The following is a 17,289-nucleotide window of genomic DNA, read 5'->3' as shown; positions in this document are numbered from 1 at the left end:
GTGATGCTCAGTATTTGATGGGACCGGTTTTCGTAGTGTATTATGAGTTGTGCTCGTTATCGAACTCAATTGATGCATTTGAGCAGAGCATTGGAAGACAAACGGCCGCAATACAACGAGAGACATGATAACGTGATTTTACTGCATGGCAATGCTCGAACCCATGTTGCGAAATTGGTCAAGAAATACTTGGAAATGTTGAATTGGGAAGTCCTTCCCCACTCGCCATATTCTCTAGACGTTATTGCCTCGGACTATCACTTGTTTCGGTCAATGGTGCACGGCCTGGCTGACTAGCACTTCCGGTCTTATGCAGAAATAAAAAATTGGATTGATTAGTGGATCGCTTCAAAAAATGACCAGTTTTTTCAACGCGGGATTCGTACGCTGCACGAAAGATGGGAGAAAATAGTGGCTAGAAATGGACAATACGTTGAATCATAAATACATAACCAGTTTCTCGCAATAAAGTCTAGAATAGAAACACGGCGTTGTTGTACGCCTATGTGGATCTAAATGAGATGTCGAACATCTTCTCTGTAATTGATTGTATTTTTGGATCTTATGCAAATTAATAGACTTGAGAATTGAAGTATTTAATTTTATAAAGTAATTCTGACTTATTGAAATTTTTAATCATTTTATGAACATAAACGCTACTAATCAACATTATAACAAATAACATCTTAAAATCCTTCATACAATAGTCTCCAAGGGTTCAATTGGTGCATGATCCAACAAGTACTCAACAGTTACAGATTTAACGTATGTGTTTTGCACATTTTTTCAACCTCTATTTTCATCATTAAGAGTTGTTCTACTAGAAAGTATAATATTAAACCATAGTGTGAAATTTGCAGTTACCATACTCACCTGAAGGAGTCAAAATGCAATTCCACTAAACAATTTTTGTCTATTCAATAAATATAAGCGGCAATAAAATGTTTTACTTTTTGGATCATATTGAAATTTGCATCGTTTTTTATACTTGATGCGTTAATAACGCCATCTGAAATAGAACTGAATCATAACCAATCCAACCAACTTCACAGTCTTCACACTCGTCACCTAACTTTCGCCATTTCTTTCGGTCCACACTCAATACCTCCTCGTAGCCAGATTGAGGAAGTCGAAATATTAGTTCGGAAACTTTGAGTGCGCCGAAATTGTGCTGCAGACTGGATGCCAATAAGTGATTTTCGACGGAAGCCATCAAATAGCTATTTGACAGTCAACTTTTCCGATCCTAATCTCGAGCGAAAGTTTTTGGCGCCAAACACTTCCGACTACCGTTTGGCTACAATGCAACGGTAATATCTAATTTTCCTTTTTCCGTCGAGCGAAACAGCCGAATGAAACTTTTCCCATATCGGCCAAGTTTCAATGGAGACGATTGAGGCGCAAACTTGATGTAGAGCGACGTAGTAGTATTAATTGAGAATGATAGGTCTTATTTTCTGGGATTTTATTCGAGACATGCAGAGAGAAATGGTCCTTCGAATGATCGTGAAAAGAGAGAAACATTAACGTGACATCGGGAGCTTTTGAGCGCTCGTCATTCATGCTCTGAACTGAGTGCTTTTTTCTTAACTTTTTTTCGTGATTATGCTTGAATTTTTCATTTTATAAACCCAACACAGACTTTTGTATAAAGCTTGAAATTCAGATCAATAGTGACTCATCTGTTTTTTTTTCTGCCAATTCCGTAAAGTTTTATGGATTGGCGAGGATATATTTTTATACTTTAACAGCCTACATCTTTTTAACTGAGCCGAACCTGCAATATGAAAGAACACCAAAAGCTACTGACTTCAAGTAAGTGATTCTCTCTTTTATATTGAGGCAACAATTGTTTTCAAGAATAAACTAATATTTAGTTTGAAGTAGTTCTAATATATCTGACAAATCATATTCTCTGAAAAGTAGAAGTAGGACTAGGAAATATAAATTAATTTGAATTAGGTGCTCAACAACTGAATAACTATGCTTTTAATGTTGAGGGTTACTAGGATATCCAACAGGCAATAGGAGCATAATGTTAGTGTTAATATTATTATTTTGAATCAGGGTGGTTCCAGCTCGATCAGCCTTCCAGGAATTGTGACCACATGGATCTTTTGTTCTTAACCCTACCGATTTGTACAGATCTAAAGATGCCGTCAATAATGTTAACGAAATCGAAAACATCTTTAGGAGCTTTGGCTGTTAGCTCGTGAATATCCACTTCAAACCTTCCCATATGAGTGGTTTTAAGGCCAATTAACCCCGGACCATTTGCATACCTGTTTTGTGCTCTTCTTCTTCTTCCTCAGCCATTCTTCATCCACTCCTGGACGTAAGCCTCCACTCTGTTCTGTGCCACCCGATGCCATCCATTCCCGCTCGAGCCTTAATGTCGTCTAACCAACTCCGTTGCGGTCTTCCTACACTACGTTTTATCTATCTTGGTCGCCAGTGTGTTAGCTTATTCGTCCACCTGTTAGGATCTTGACGAGCCACGTGTTCCACCCATTGCCATTTCAGATATGCCACGCGCTGTATTATATCTACGACCTTTGTTCTTTGTCTTATTTCTTCGTTTCTCACCTTATCTTTCAAACTCAACCCGAGCATCGCGCGTTCTATAGCTCTCTGCATTAACCTCAATTTGGTTGTAGACTTTTTGTGAGTGCCATTGTTTCAAGGCCATATGTCACCACTGGCAGTATTCAGGCATCAAAAACTCTTTTTTTCCTATTTATGGGGATGTTGCTGTTCTTGAATATATATTTCAGTTTTCCAAAAGCTTTCCATGTCAGTCTTATTCGCCTGCTCAGTTCTGCTGTCTGATTCTCTCTACCCAATCTTATTGCATGTCCAAGTTTTGTGCTCAACTGTTTCTATCTCCTTTTCACAGAGCCTGCATATCTCATCTGATGACTCACCCATGCGGTACAAAAGAATTTTGCACCGACAGTGTCCTGTCAGCAGTCCCACCACTACCCGAATCTCTGTTCGTGGTAGCTTCAGAAGATTTCTGTTATAGGTCGGTGGAAGCATCACAAATTTCTTTGCCTGAGCAAGACCCGGAGTGTTTTTCCAGAGTGTTATTCTAGTATCCAATTCTCATTGTTGGACCACTGATTTCCAATGGTCTTTTCCAAGCCCACAAAAAGGCTAAGGTCCAACATACACACATTGTCAAAAGTCTTGACTCCCCCTATCAACTCTCAACTTGTAGAATGTAACATGACAATTTTTGTGTGTGGAATCTTCACTATGTGAATGTAATGTTTCTTGTTCGGGAAAAAAACAGGTGTAATCGAAGTTAATCAATTCCTCAGTTTGACCGGGAAAGAATAGTAGCCTTACATCAAGAAGCTTGTCGAATCATCAGATTGTGTAACATTTGAATATTCAGTGAAGCCCTTTTCGAAAGTTCATTTGGTCCTTCATTTCCTTCGATACCACAATGCCCCGGTACTCATAGTAGAGTTACTTTGTTGCCTCTAGACAGTTGCTTTATGTTATTATGACACTCTCAAGTCAGAAGAGCCCCTGGGTTTGCGATTCCAGGGACCTGGCTGCCTTGTAGTGATATGAATATGCGCCCCTTTGAGGTTCCTTTAGATACCTTTGAGCGCGCCTATAGACAGCTAGAGTCTCAGTTTGTAGGGCTTCAGAGATCCCCAGTTTAAGTCCTCCCAATGCAAAATTTTAGTATATTGAACGAAAACTATAGAATTTATGCAATATGGAGCTGAAGAAAGAATTCAGAAGTGAAATAACGATACGCCCGTGGAAGAAAATTTCCCGATTGAGACAAAATTCTCCGTCTACAACCGGAGATCTACGGCCTCGGTGACAGATTGGGCGATGTTAATTAAACTTTTGAAGTAGCGAAAAGCGAGAATCCAAATAGTTTCCCCGATTCGAATTTGCCGGAGAAAATGGTCACGAAGAATATGTTAATGCCACGCTGCCGCTTCGGCCGACGGAAACGAGAATAACTTTATAATCCCCTGGTGCAAATTTGACTGATTTATGTGGAGAGAAGTTGAATTTCAATTCTGGAATTTGATGATAATTGGACTTTATTACTGGTACCCCTCGTCGTATATATTCTCGGAATTATCTTTCATGAGTTACAAAGTAGCTATTTCTACGGCGAATATTGCTGTTCTTGGAGATAACGATCACCATTCTGGCGCTTTGAATATTTTCGTATTTGAATATAAATCTTTGTCTTCGATTTACATGGTGGTCTAGATTTTAGTCCGATAATTTTGGCGTTATATAGAACATATATAGGTAAACAAAAAGGGAGTTTTTTTTTTAGAGCTTAGAACTTCAAATTGCAATAAAACAACGATGGATTATTCGATTGACATGAATTTTATTTATCCGCAAGATGATCTTGTGGCATTACATTTCAAATATGATTTCTGGCATATGACCGCCACGGTTGGCTCGGATGTAGTCCAATCTGGACGTCCAATTTTCGACATTTGTGGCCGTATATCGGCAATAACACGGCGAATGTTGTCTTCCAAATGGTCAAGGGTTTGTGGCTTATCCGCATAGACCACTGACTTTACATAGCCCCACAAAAAGTAGTCTAGCGGTGTTAAATCACAAGATCTTGGAGGCCAATTCACAGGTCCAAAACGTGAAATTAGGCGGTCACCAAACGTGTCTTTCAATAAATCGATTGTGGCACGAGCTGTGTGACATGTTGCGCCGTCTTGTTGAAACCACAGCCCCTGGACATCATGGTTGTTCAATTCAGGAATGAAAAAGTTAGTAATCATGGCTCTATACCGATCACCATTGACTGTAAAGTTCTGGCCATCATCGTTTTTGAAGAAGTACGGACCAATGATTCCACCAGCTCATAAATCGCACCAAACAGTCAGTTTTTCTGGATGTAACGGTGTTTCGACACACACTTGAGGATTAGCTTCACTCCAAATGCGGCAGTTCTGTTTGTTCACGTAGCCCTTCAACCAGAAGTGCGCTTCATCGCTAAACAAAATAAAATGGACGTAGTGCGCGATACGTATTCCGCACAGAACGATTATTTTCGAAATAAAATTGCACTATTTGCAAGCGATGTTCAGGCGTGAGTCTATTCATGATGAATTGCCAAACCAAATTGAGAATAAATCACTGTTAAATCGGTTGCCATCTTGAACAGTAATGCCAACTTAAAGTTATATACCTCGAAAAAAAACACCCGTTAGTATCTTATATTAATGACTGTTTATGTAGATTACTCAGAAAATTGATGATTATCCAGCATAACGTTTTGTATGGTTCAATAATGGAGATCAAATGACAGTTTTCAGGGGCCTCTAGCCTCAAAACTAACCTATAGAAAAACTTCTGCATATTAAACTTTTTGTTGGGAATGAATTGGACTATAACATATCAAAAATTCATCTAATTTGACAGGAAGTCAGTTTTGTGATAACGAAATATTCTGTAATTTCATTTGTAATTTCTCTTGAATTTTTACTTGTATATAATGACATGATCAAGATCAAGTTCTCCAATTGGAAATTGTTTTATCATTCTAAATGCAACCCATTATTTTGATCGAACAGATCGTTTTGAAATTATCGGAAAAAAAAAAGATTTTAACAGTCATATTCACGGAACCCCTAGTCGGATATCTCATTGATTCAATAACAACTCAACCACGCATTCTTAAGGTTTTTCAAAAATTGTCGTGTTTACGGCCGGTCAAACGGACAGAATTGAATGTGACCACAAAATTAACCTCCGTAAGTTGATCCTTATCGTTCGAGACAAAAATTGAATAATCATCCCCCCTTCACAGAAAAATAAATGAATATCTTCTTAGATTATATTCAATTATCGTTTTATATTGAATGTTCAACATTATAGTAAATAAACCATACGACTAAACTCTGGGACATAAACACAAGTGCATCATCCGTTATAATTGACACTTCCTAACCTCGACACTCAACATAACATCTGATTAACCTCCCGTTGCTCTCAGCAAAAAACCACAATTTCCCAATTATATCCTTTGCGTCTGCATCACCGTAGGACTCAAAAGAAGCCGGATATTCAGCGTGTTCTTCCACCACGTATACCAAGGCACGAACTGATCCTTCACAATCAGATACATGGTGACCACATAACCCATCATTATAACACCCAAAAAAGACACGATGAAGCTCTTCGTCCACATCCTGGAAAGTCCCAACTTGATGCCTTCGATCATGAAGTAATCCATGCCGATAAAACATATCACCACCAGCCCTAAAGTCACCAGGGTCAAGAGGAAGGCGATTAGACAGTCGGACCTCACGTGATTCCTGTTGCGAGGGTGTCGAACCCACAGTCTAATGCCTTCCAAGAATCCGTATCTTAAGGTCTCGACTGCGTTATACTGGTAGAGACAGAGTTCGCAATAACTTCGACTGGATTGGTTCAGCCATCGTTCCAAGCAGGATAAATGCACGTAAGCGAGACTCCCCTTGCAATAACAGGGGGACAACAGCCTCTCATTCACCGTATTAGTGTGGCAGATTCTGCATACCGTCGAGGGTATGGACAATAATGAACTGTTCTTCAACTCTATACCCTTCTTGAAGTCAACCTTTCCAGACGTCGATTTCTTCCTAGCGAATTTCATGGAGTCTAAGACTTCGTCTTCGTGAGAATTGGAATCGGTGCACGTTTTATATTTGTCGTTTTCGAAGATGCTGACTGGCGTAATAGTGGACGTCTGTTCTGATTCTCCGTTCGATTTGTTTTGAACCAAGACTAGTGTAGGTTTGCTGGACGAACTTGGATTTTCCCAAGACTTCACATCTGCTTCCGTCGGAGGAAGCTTCCTCTCGTTATCCTGGAGATACTTCCTGTTGATTGAAATGAAGGAATCTGAAGTTGTCATTCTTGGTCCTGACAGCATTTTCACCTTATTGGTATCCTTCAGGTTACAGGATCGTTGCTGTCTTTGTGCTGTTGTTACTTCCAAAGGTTTTTCAATTGGCAATATTGCGATTGGTATTTCGTTCGCTGAGGTGGAATAACATCTACCCACCATCTCTTCATCGGTTTTTCTAGACGCCGTCTTGACACCCATTTCTTTACCCAGCTTCTCAGTGTATTCCAAGTTCTCTTCCGGTTCCACTGCTTCATCAGACTCGATGGGTTTGAAAGAGCATGAAGCTGATCTGGGTTGCACCAGAGTGATGTAGTGGTGATCTTTCGATCGGACAGATGATCCAGAGGAGGAACTGAGCGAGTCAATCCTTAATTTAGCGGAACTTCTTGAGTAAGGAACGAAAGGGCATTTTAAAGAGTGAGTGGATTCGCTTGAGGATTTTTCTGTTCCACTGGTGGAATTTGAAAGGTCTTCGTTCTTGTTGAGGATGGATCTAGAGGCTGTTTTGTTCTCCACATTTTTAGACATATTCTGTTTGATTAAGACATGTTGTCAAGTTTTGTTTGGAAGTCAGGTTGAATGTCAAAGTCTGTGGTTTGGTGTCGAATGTGTTCAAGAATTTCAGTGATCATGAGTCGAAACCACGAACATAGGAGCGTAGATTCGTATAAAGAATTATGAGAAATTTACTCTTTATAAGATGTTGAAATTTATTTTTCGAATACATCAAGGCTGGCAGACAGTTTCAAAGGAAGAATGTCTTGGTTATTTTGAACAAAATTTCGAATAGAAACACATGTTCACACCGTTCCAGTTGAATAATTCGTTTTCCTGAAGACAAAAAGTTTTTGGAGCCAACATGAACGTAGAAAAATTACGTCCTAAATAATTCTGTCGCGCATATATGTAGACCATTCGGAGAAAACACATTCAAACAAACCCTAGGCTCACGTGTAACGATTTATTATTGTGATATTCGGAATTCATAACAGAGATAATTGCTTCCATGAGTGTCATTAAATCGGTGTAGAAACCTGCAGAGAAGAGCGGAATTCCTGTCAGAGTGAATAAGAGTCTACGTACGTACGATTCGTGCAACTTTTTGTTTCAATAAAAGCTCACCTACACTGCTAGATTATAATAGCTACGTTGCTGTGAGGATTATTCAATTGGCCCTTCAATTTTCAAAATGGATGCAGACATTTTTGAAATCATTGTTAAGGTACTCATTTATTAGTATGCTCAAAGATATAATGAGTGTTGCATCGCGAAAAAAATGTTTCTTTTGATCAACTTCAGGGTAACGCGTTTTCGTGGGGATTATTAAAACTTTGATGGACGACACAAGCGAACTTTATTGTGGTACAGCACTTGGAAAACCTCCTTGAATATTCTACTTACTTTACTGAACTCTTTTCTCCCAGTTTTATACTTGGTTCACAAAAATAAAATCATATTTTACTGATTGTACACCGTGAATTTCTTCTTCCTTTTCTTATTCTCTGAGTTTTATGACTGCGCAATGGTATCATGGTGCCTGTACACTAGTTAGGATAGGAAAAAGATATTCTCTATTGTATCTTTCTTAGAACCCTATGAATGAGGAAGTTGTATGCCAAAGTACCACGAAAGACAATTGTTGCACTAATGCAGGTATATTTATATTAAGTATTGTGACTACAATTGCGGCTAGACATAGACATTATGTCTAATTGCTTTCTGTTGCCACACAACCAACTAATTATCTCAGTGAAGTCAACTATTCCTTCTGGCTGTGTTACTTCTTATGTCTCTGAGTGTCTATTTTTTCCATATATCTAATATTTTTCTCGAGTAGTCTATTCAGTGAGAGAATTCTCAGTTCTACCTTCGAATTGGATTAACATTAGGATGTAGAGATGGACACATTGGAAAGTGCTAGCATATAAAGAACCCAAATTCTTTTATTGAACGCCCTATAAACTCAAAGCGTTTCAGGATAGCTCTTAAAATTTACGTGGCCAAATCGAATTTCTATTGCTGAATACTTTACGAAATACACTCATTCCAAGAGAAAATGCGAAATTCTGTACGATGCGGATTTGAACTGGAATTGATTGAGACTTGGATATGAGTCGTTTTATATTTTTCATGTCAAACATCTTCTATTATACCGTGGTGTCAACATTATTTGTTTCAGCAGTCGTATCTTTTATTTAACAGAGTGGTCTAGCGGAGTTTGATCACTGAAAATAAACACATTTCGTGTATCAATCTGAGGATTTCAAAATTAAAGATTCCTCACAACATTTTTCGATATGATTTTGGCAAATTTCCATATTCCAATTGCGTTTGTTCCAAAAATAATTCTTGAAAAGTGTAGTTCTTATCTGTGCAGTAATATCGATGGTTCTGAATTAAATATTTATTTATCTTGTCAATCTTTCGTTTCTGTCAAACTCTAATCGAAATTATGTTGAAATTACTGATTTTGAAAGGAACTATCCCAATTATTATTTTAACCAGGGAAATAGTCGTTAAATTTCTCAAGAGAACTATCAACGAACTACGGCTGAGTAAAAATGTGAAATAATGCAGAAAGCAATTCTCTAGGTAAAGCAAAAGCGATGAGAAAATTCCTAGAACCTGTGGGACCACAAGGACCAAGTCCAGAGGACCGCAGATGAACGACCGAGTTTCATCCTTCTGATATTTCAAATTAACGGGATGAGTGAATGTTCCCCTTAGCGTTGAATGAGATAGCCGACTGCAAGTGAACTTTTCTTCCTTACGTTCTGCACTTCAATTTCTTAGAAGATTATTATCCTTTATTCCTTCATTAATTAAAAATCTTGTGTATCAAGGTTCGATCAGTTTCAATCAACCAACTTTTTTCTCTTTATTGGTCTCTTTTTGATTTTTTATCCCTCTTTTCGTTTTCGGTACAACTGGATATAATCTTGAAGTTATATAGCCACAATTTCTCTGACCTTGGCTTTTACTGCTCTTTTTCTTTGGAAATTATCCTCTTTTGTTCTTGTTGAATATTGATGGCCTATGATTGCCATAGACTGGCTGGGTGGCTGGCTGAAAAACCGCAAAAAGGCTCTGGTCAAATTTCCACTTAACTATGTTTGAATCTACTTCACCTAAAACCTTCTTCTTTTTTTTTCAATGAAAAGAAAACCTCAATGCTTCCTCCTCGAAGAGATTCCCCTTAACCACCTTTAAAAAGAAAAACGCATAAAATATAACCCACTAGTCTGCATCGTTTGAAATCGAATTAGTCTGTATAAAAACTAAATAATGTAGCATCTTTATTACCAGTTTCAGTTTATGAAACGACAGACAGAATGGTAGCTTGTAGGATTTGAATTAGATGAAAGGAAAGGCGATGAGGTCATGTTAGCCTCGCAAACACTGTGACCTCAAGATCTATTGAGCTACACATCACTGTTTTCGAGTCGAGTAGCAAAGTTTCAATAAACTTGAATACCTTCAATAAACCTCAGCTACATCCATTAATTTTTCGGTTACCATAACCACGAGTATTGTATTCTATTGTATTGTATTGTATTCTATTCGTAGAGATAGCTTCACAATTTTTTAGATGTTTTATTGGCTGATTGACAGAAGCGATAGGCGTCGTCTGAAATCTTTTCCATTATTATTGGCTCTGTAAGCCTTCCGGGAACTGCGACCAAATTGATCTACCTATTCATACAAATCATGGGAAGCTGTTGATACGGTTAACGAAACCGATGATATCCTTTGGAGCCTTGGCTATTACTACGTGAGTATCCAGAACTGACTATCGGACGTTTGCACACTATGTGTTCGACCTTTTCACAGAGCCTGCACCGACAATGTCCTGTCAGCAGTCCCACCAGTACCCGAAGATCAACTCATGGTAGGTTCAGAGCTTCCTGGTACAGGTCTTGTTCCTCCTATGGGGTTTTCTAATGTTCCACTCTCAGTGTTAGACTGCTACTTTATATTGGTCTTTTCCAAGCCCACAAAAGAGCTCAGGACCAACAGTTGTAAACCTTGATGCTCTTTTTGCAAGTTAGTCGGCTTTTTCGTTTCCTTCAATACCAATACTATGCCCCGAGGAGAGGCATAACTTACATTGCTTTTGTTCACTGACAGCAAGCAACCTTCTTTGATTGCTATTGACTGATGGCTGGTGGTAAAAAGGCTCTGGTCCAACACGTCTGCGTCGTTCGGAATCGAATTAGTCCAGAATTCGGGGTTATGCATAAGGGGCGGTTTGGCCGGGGCATAAAAACTAAATAACGCAGCACCTTTATTACCGGTTTTAGTATCCGAAACGACGGACAGGCTGGCAGCTCGTAAAAACTACGGGGGTGGGCTTCTCGGGGCATCGGTCTCTGGGTCCGACCGGATTTCGCATTACCCCCGACGTCGAATGTATCATTTTATAGTACATCTGCAACGCCGAAATTGCGATATTCAGTAGGCTGGGAGAGGGAGGGAGGGTGTCCCGCGAAATAAGACTGTTTATTTTGTCCTTTCTAGTAACAGGATTTTACGTTTTAGCGTTTTAGGGGAGTGGAGGAGGGTCAGTTTGTATTCATGACGGACAAGGTCCGGGGGTTGAATGGATTGGTGGAGGGGGTAGTATAGATGTTACGCTTGAAGGATTATGATGAAGATGACGGAAGAAGTGTGTGTTGTAGGAATCAGGTCGGTTTTTGAGAATAGAGGGTGGTGACCCACAGGGGTCCATACTAGGGATTCATCAATCCAAGTAACTTGACATTTTAACGAACTACTTGACTTGAAAATCAAGCTCTTGAAAAAGCTTGACTTGATTTTAGAAATTCATTGCTTGACTTGATATCAAGCTACTTGATATTACTTGAGCTTGATATGCACGCGTCGCACAACATATATTTCTACAATATCATGCGCGCTTAGATTAAAAAAGGAGATTTCTAGAGCGCCGAGAGACTGAAGCATTAGCCTGTGTGACTTTATTATTAGTTTTTTCACATTTCTATGAAATCTTTTGGTAGATTTTGGTAGTTTCAGATATATCATTCTAAACTTGGCCAAAATGACCGAGAATTTCTTATTAACGCCAGCATCTTCAGCTCCTGTTGAAAGACAATTTTCCAGAGCTGCTCTTTCAGTTACAAAAACCCACAATAAAGGTTAGGTGACAAATTTAGAGAAAATGCCTCATGTGTCTTAGATCCTGGATGTAAATTATGAAATCAAACAAAGCCTGTACGTTTCTCAATATTAAGAAACTCTACTTCTTTACTATTTTTCATTTATTGTTATGATTTATAGTGATTAAATTTATGTTGCTATTTGAAAAAAGTTGTTATTTTCGGTTCTTTCATTCAATAAGTTGAATATATAAAAATGTTTTCAGCTAGGTTCCTTCTCATTTCATAATTTTTTATTGATGTGACACAACACGATGAAACTGCTGAAAATCAAGTAGCTTGATATGATTCAAGTAGTTGATAAATAAATATTTGACTTGAAATCAGGTCAAACTCAAGTCAAGTAGCTTGAAAATCAAGCCAAGCCCTGAATCCTTAGTCCATACTGGGAGCTCTTCTGATCTAGGTCTATATAAATGTGTAGTGACTAGACTCGCCAAAAATGATTTGTCGGCAAATGTATCGGCAGATGCTGATGTGATTTTTGCTGATGAAACCACCTTTCTACGATAAGGCAGAAACATACATTTCTTTTTAGAATGACAACTCTTCATCTGTATCTGGGTGTACAGATTCGAGCTTCTGCAGTTAAAGTTCATGGTGAAAGAAGCATTAGGAAATCAAGAACATTCTAGCCTTTATTTTATCGTCCTTTTCTCTCCAACTCTGTTGAACAGTTAAGTTTCGAAAGCCTTCCGCATTGAAAGAAACTATTTCATTATCGGGATTATTATTCTTTTAATCGGTCACTAAATGGTGGATGCGATGGTACTTGTAGTAAACTTTACCAAAAAAATCGATGTAGATAAAAACATAATAATTGAAAAGGCATTAAGCCTATAAATTCCAAACAACGAATAAAATATTTGTGTCCTCGACAAACCAAAATTAGCATTCAAATCAGTATTCAAGTATTTATAGGTACCCAACAATTTTAACTTTTGGATGCGAGACTTGGAAACTCAATAGAAAGTCGAAAAATAAAATATATCAGAAAAAGCATTACATTACATTGAAGGGCAGAATGAAAACAAGCACATAAGTAAAGATGTGAAGATATACATTGTGAATTTGGTGAGGGATATCTAATAAAATTGAATGAAGACCTGTTAAAGGTATTGGAGGCAAATATACAAAGAAGGAGAGAACGTTAAACAGATGGAATGAGAACAAATTAACCAAGAGAGGACTTACGTACCCAGAGGCAGGAAACTGGCAAAGAACAGAAGAGAATGACAAGTGATACATATGATGTTAAAACACCCACATAACAAGAAACTCATAACTTCCCCAATCGAGGTACGAACAACCACAGAACAAGCTAAAACAATCAATCGACTCCTGCAATAACTCCCTATAGAATTATCTGCATTCGACTATGATTGATGTTGAAACATTATCGCTCGTCCCGATTATGCCATCCGCCATCATTCCGATCGCGAAATCTTATAAACCCGGCAATCCATTCCGAATAACAGCAGCTTAGGGGCCCAAATACCTTCCGCATCCGAAGGAACAGCAATTTCTAATTAAGTAGAAGGCGCTAAGTAATGAATCGGAATACCGCAAGTAATTGGAACACGGATGACGAAATAGCTCACTGTATCTGACGAATCGAATCCGCGTAGATTCAAAAGAGCCGAGGCCACGGTGACGACTGGATGACTCGTCAACTAATTAACGATGAAGTTACGATGGGTAAACTGTTCTAATTTAGGAATTCGACACTCGACGAGGTCCTCTATTATTTAAATCTAATTAACCGGTGAACAAGGGGTTGGCGTCGACTAGACAAGCTTGAGGTCATAGATGAGCCTCGCTCAAGTTCCGGTTTGCGGAAGAGAGGCTGCTACTGTCAACTAGTTTCGAGATGGATTCGGTTTTGTGAAATTTAAGATGATGGAATCGATTAGATGACTGAAAATTCGAGGAAGTAGTGACTTCAAGCCAGGAGCTTCTGAGCGCTCGTCGTTTGTTATGATGTTATTGTAATCGATTTGCTCACCTTATATTCCTCTGAATAGGTTGTGGGCCCTACCAGTAAAAACTTGAAAAGTCGACTTTATTTGTCAACTTAGTCACCTTCCAGACCCAACGCTCCTTTAACTTTTCAATAGCTCTTCTGTAGAACGATTTGTCTTTGCTGTCGAAATAAGCTTCAACTTTGGCAATTACATCTTCATTAGAACAAAATTGCTCTCCTTAGACCATACTTTTGTGGTCTTAAAACAGCCAGTTATCACTAGGGGCCAGAAATGAAGAATAAGCTGGGTGGTTAAACAGTTGAAAGCGCAATTTTTTTTTTAATTTGACCCTGGTTTTTATCGATTTGCGATAAAAATCATTGTCTTGAAAGAGAATTAGTTTCTTTTTCGTTTGAAGACGTTTTTTCTTAATTTATACACTCACACAATCGAATAATGACATGTTATATTTACTATCCATCAAGATAATCGATGAATGACATATCACACATGTCCTAAAATAAGAATGCCAAAACCTTGCCAGATGATGCTAACTTTTCAATATTTTTTTTGTTTTCATTAGAACATTCAAGAAACATTCTTTTGAAGTCTATAACGATATATTCCGAAATTTTGAAACGCATCTTTCGAAGATTTGTATTCAGGAGAAAAGAAGTGGCATGGCACTAGCGTTCCCAACTGTGCGCTAGGCTAGGAACTTATTGACTTAGATGAAAAGTTCTGATGACATGATCCTCCTAACATTTGAAATGAAAATCGAATGATTATATCACATATACAAACTAAATTTCAAATTAAACTTTAATCTGTTATCATAAAAATATTTCACTTGAAGTTGAAATCATACTCGGCTCAAAATTTGAAAATTACACTAATTAGGGCCAAATGCCTGTATAATATACTATTATAGAGACTCTGTCTGCTCAAGAGGTGGTGTTATGGGCGGCATTATAGGGGTCGCCGCGTTGCAGCAGAGTCATCTCTCCATGATGCTGTGAGAGGGTGTGTCTTAGACAGAGATCGCTGGATTTCCTAACTGAAGAGTCCGATTTCAGGATGAAACACTTATGCCCTAGAAGAGGGCGTACCTACACGAACATGGCTTGAGAACTTCTCGCCGAACTTGAATTGAAATTATTGAATAAAATGGGGAAACCATTGAAAAGTCAGGAACTTTTGAGAGCTTGATACATAACTGGCGCATGAATGAACAGGCGCCCAAAAGCTCCTGATTTCATGTACATGCTATCCTGATATTTTTTCGATATTTAAATATTCTGTAGTTTTAACGACGCTATAAATTCGAAATTCTGTACGAAGCGTGGAATTGTTATTCCATAAACACAAGCAAAATCTCCACCAACCCAATTCAATCTATTGTCTCGGAAATATTCAAAATATATTCAAAATCTGATCTCTGAGGGTTTTGAGGCGATTTTCGGTATGTTTATTCAAATTCTTCTTGAAAATTTTCTAGGTTGCCTACCTTAAAAAGTTTCATATCAAAAGTAATCAACCGGACGGATGAACAAAATAGAATTTGAGGACGGAATCGTCATCAATGAGTCGAACCTCATTTTGACTAATCCCGGCATAAAATTCGGAAATTACAGACGAAGAAATGATTGATGATCTGTTTGGCCAACGAGAGCTGAAAAATTAAAATTTGAAGAGTTGTCAATGCTCTCTCTCTCCTTCTTAAACACGATTTATTTACGTTTTCAATCTCACCCTCCTCAACAATAACCCAGATATTTGTTGACACAAGATCCACACCTTAACAGTTTCCAAAACAATCTGTACATAGCCATTTGTTGTCCAAACTCGAAGGAATATCTCCGAATCAACGTGGGACGGTGGGATCCTTAGGCGTGCTAATGAATATTTAGCAGGCCGAAATTACCCAATGAAGGGGATAAATGAGTTTGGGGAAGATTTCAGCGGGCAATACCATGAATAAGATATCAATTTTGATGAACATTTGGCCGGACGATATTCATTCCAGCTCGGTTTCAATTGAAATTCAAAACTGAGAACTTCAGTTGGGGCAGTTTGATTATTCGAATGCAACAATGAAACATCCTGATATTTCATTTATTTATCAGCTGTGGGGCTTTTACGTCTATGGCCTCATTTTATTATGATTCAGGTTGCTCCACAATTGAATATGCATTACATTCATAAGAATTATTCAATTGTTTGTTTATGAACCAATACTTGTTAGATATCTTCAATGATTATTTTTAAACTTCATTTGACAAACAGTTATTGTCAAGAATGGTTTATAATAGCAGACTATCACTAAGTGAGAAAGTTCAGTAAAATACATAGTTATCTAACGGGTGTTTTTTTTCGAGGTATATAACTTTAAGTTGGCATTACTGTTCAAGAGGGCGACCGATTTAACAGCTGTCAAATGATTTATTCTCAGTTTGGTTTGGCAATTCAGCATGAATAGACTCATGCCTGAACAACGCTTGCAAATAGCGCAATTTTATTTCGAAAATAATGGTTCTGTGCGGAATAAGTATTGCGCACTACGTCCATTTTATTTTGTTTAGCGATGAAGCGCACTTCTGACTGAATGGCTACGTCAACAAAAAAAACTGCCGCATTTGGAGTGAAGCTAATCCTCAAGTGTATGTCGAAACACCGTTACATACAGAAAAACTGACTGTTAGGGTGCGCTTTATGGGCTGGTGGAATCATTGGTCCGTACTTCTTCAAAACCGATGATGGCCAGAACGTTACAGTCAATGGTGATTGGTATAGAGCCATAATTACTAATTTTTTCATTCCTGAATTGAACAACCATGATGTCCAGGAGCTGTGGTTCCAACAAGACGGCGCAACATGTCACACAGCTCGTGCCACAATCGATTTATCGAAAGACACGTTTGGTGACCGCCTAATTTCACGTTTTGGACCTGTAAATTGGCCTCCAAGATCTTGTGATTTAACACTGCTAGACTACTTTCTGTGGGGCTATATGAAGTCATTGGTCTATGCGGATAAGCCACAAACCCTTGACCATTTGGAAGACAACATTCGCCGTGTTATTGCCGATATACGGCCACAAATGTTGGAAAAAGTAATCGAAAATTGGACGTCCAGATTGGACTACATCCGAGCCAGCCGTGGCGGTCATATGCCAGAAATCATATTTAAAATGTAATGCCACAAGATTATCTTGCGGATAAATACAATTCATGTCAATCGAATA

At 38.3% G+C, this 17,289-nt stretch overlaps 2 protein-coding genes across 3 annotated transcripts in view; both read right to left on the bottom strand.

The window, feature by feature from the left end:
• The window catches only part of LOC123679138 (zwei Ig domain protein zig-8-like), a 520,657-nt gene that overhangs the window by 63,355 nt on the left and 440,013 nt on the right, over window positions 1-17,289 (bottom strand). The gene's annotated exons all lie outside the window — the stretch shown is intronic.
• On the bottom strand, window positions 5,835-7,490 carry LOC123679076. The gene has a single exon (XM_045616451.1). It carries the CDS (start codon window positions 7,430-7,432, stop codon window positions 6,029-6,031), a length of 1,404 nt encoding a protein of 467 aa, XP_045472407.1. The 5' UTR covers window positions 7,433-7,490; the 3' UTR covers window positions 5,835-6,028.

This window comes from Harmonia axyridis, chromosome 1 (genome assembly GCF_914767665.1).
Source record: "Harmonia axyridis chromosome 1, icHarAxyr1.1, whole genome shotgun sequence".
Taxonomy (NCBI): Eukaryota; Metazoa; Arthropoda; class Insecta; order Coleoptera; family Coccinellidae; genus Harmonia; species Harmonia axyridis.
The sequence above is the reverse complement of the archived record's forward strand: the minus strand, read 5'-3'. Positions and strand labels throughout refer to the sequence as shown.

Excerpts from the sequence above, each read along its gene's own strand:
- LOC123679076 (XM_045616451.1), bottom strand. The coding sequence starts at position 7,432 with ATGTCTAAAAATGTGGAGAACAAAACAGCCTCTAGATCCATCCTCAAC.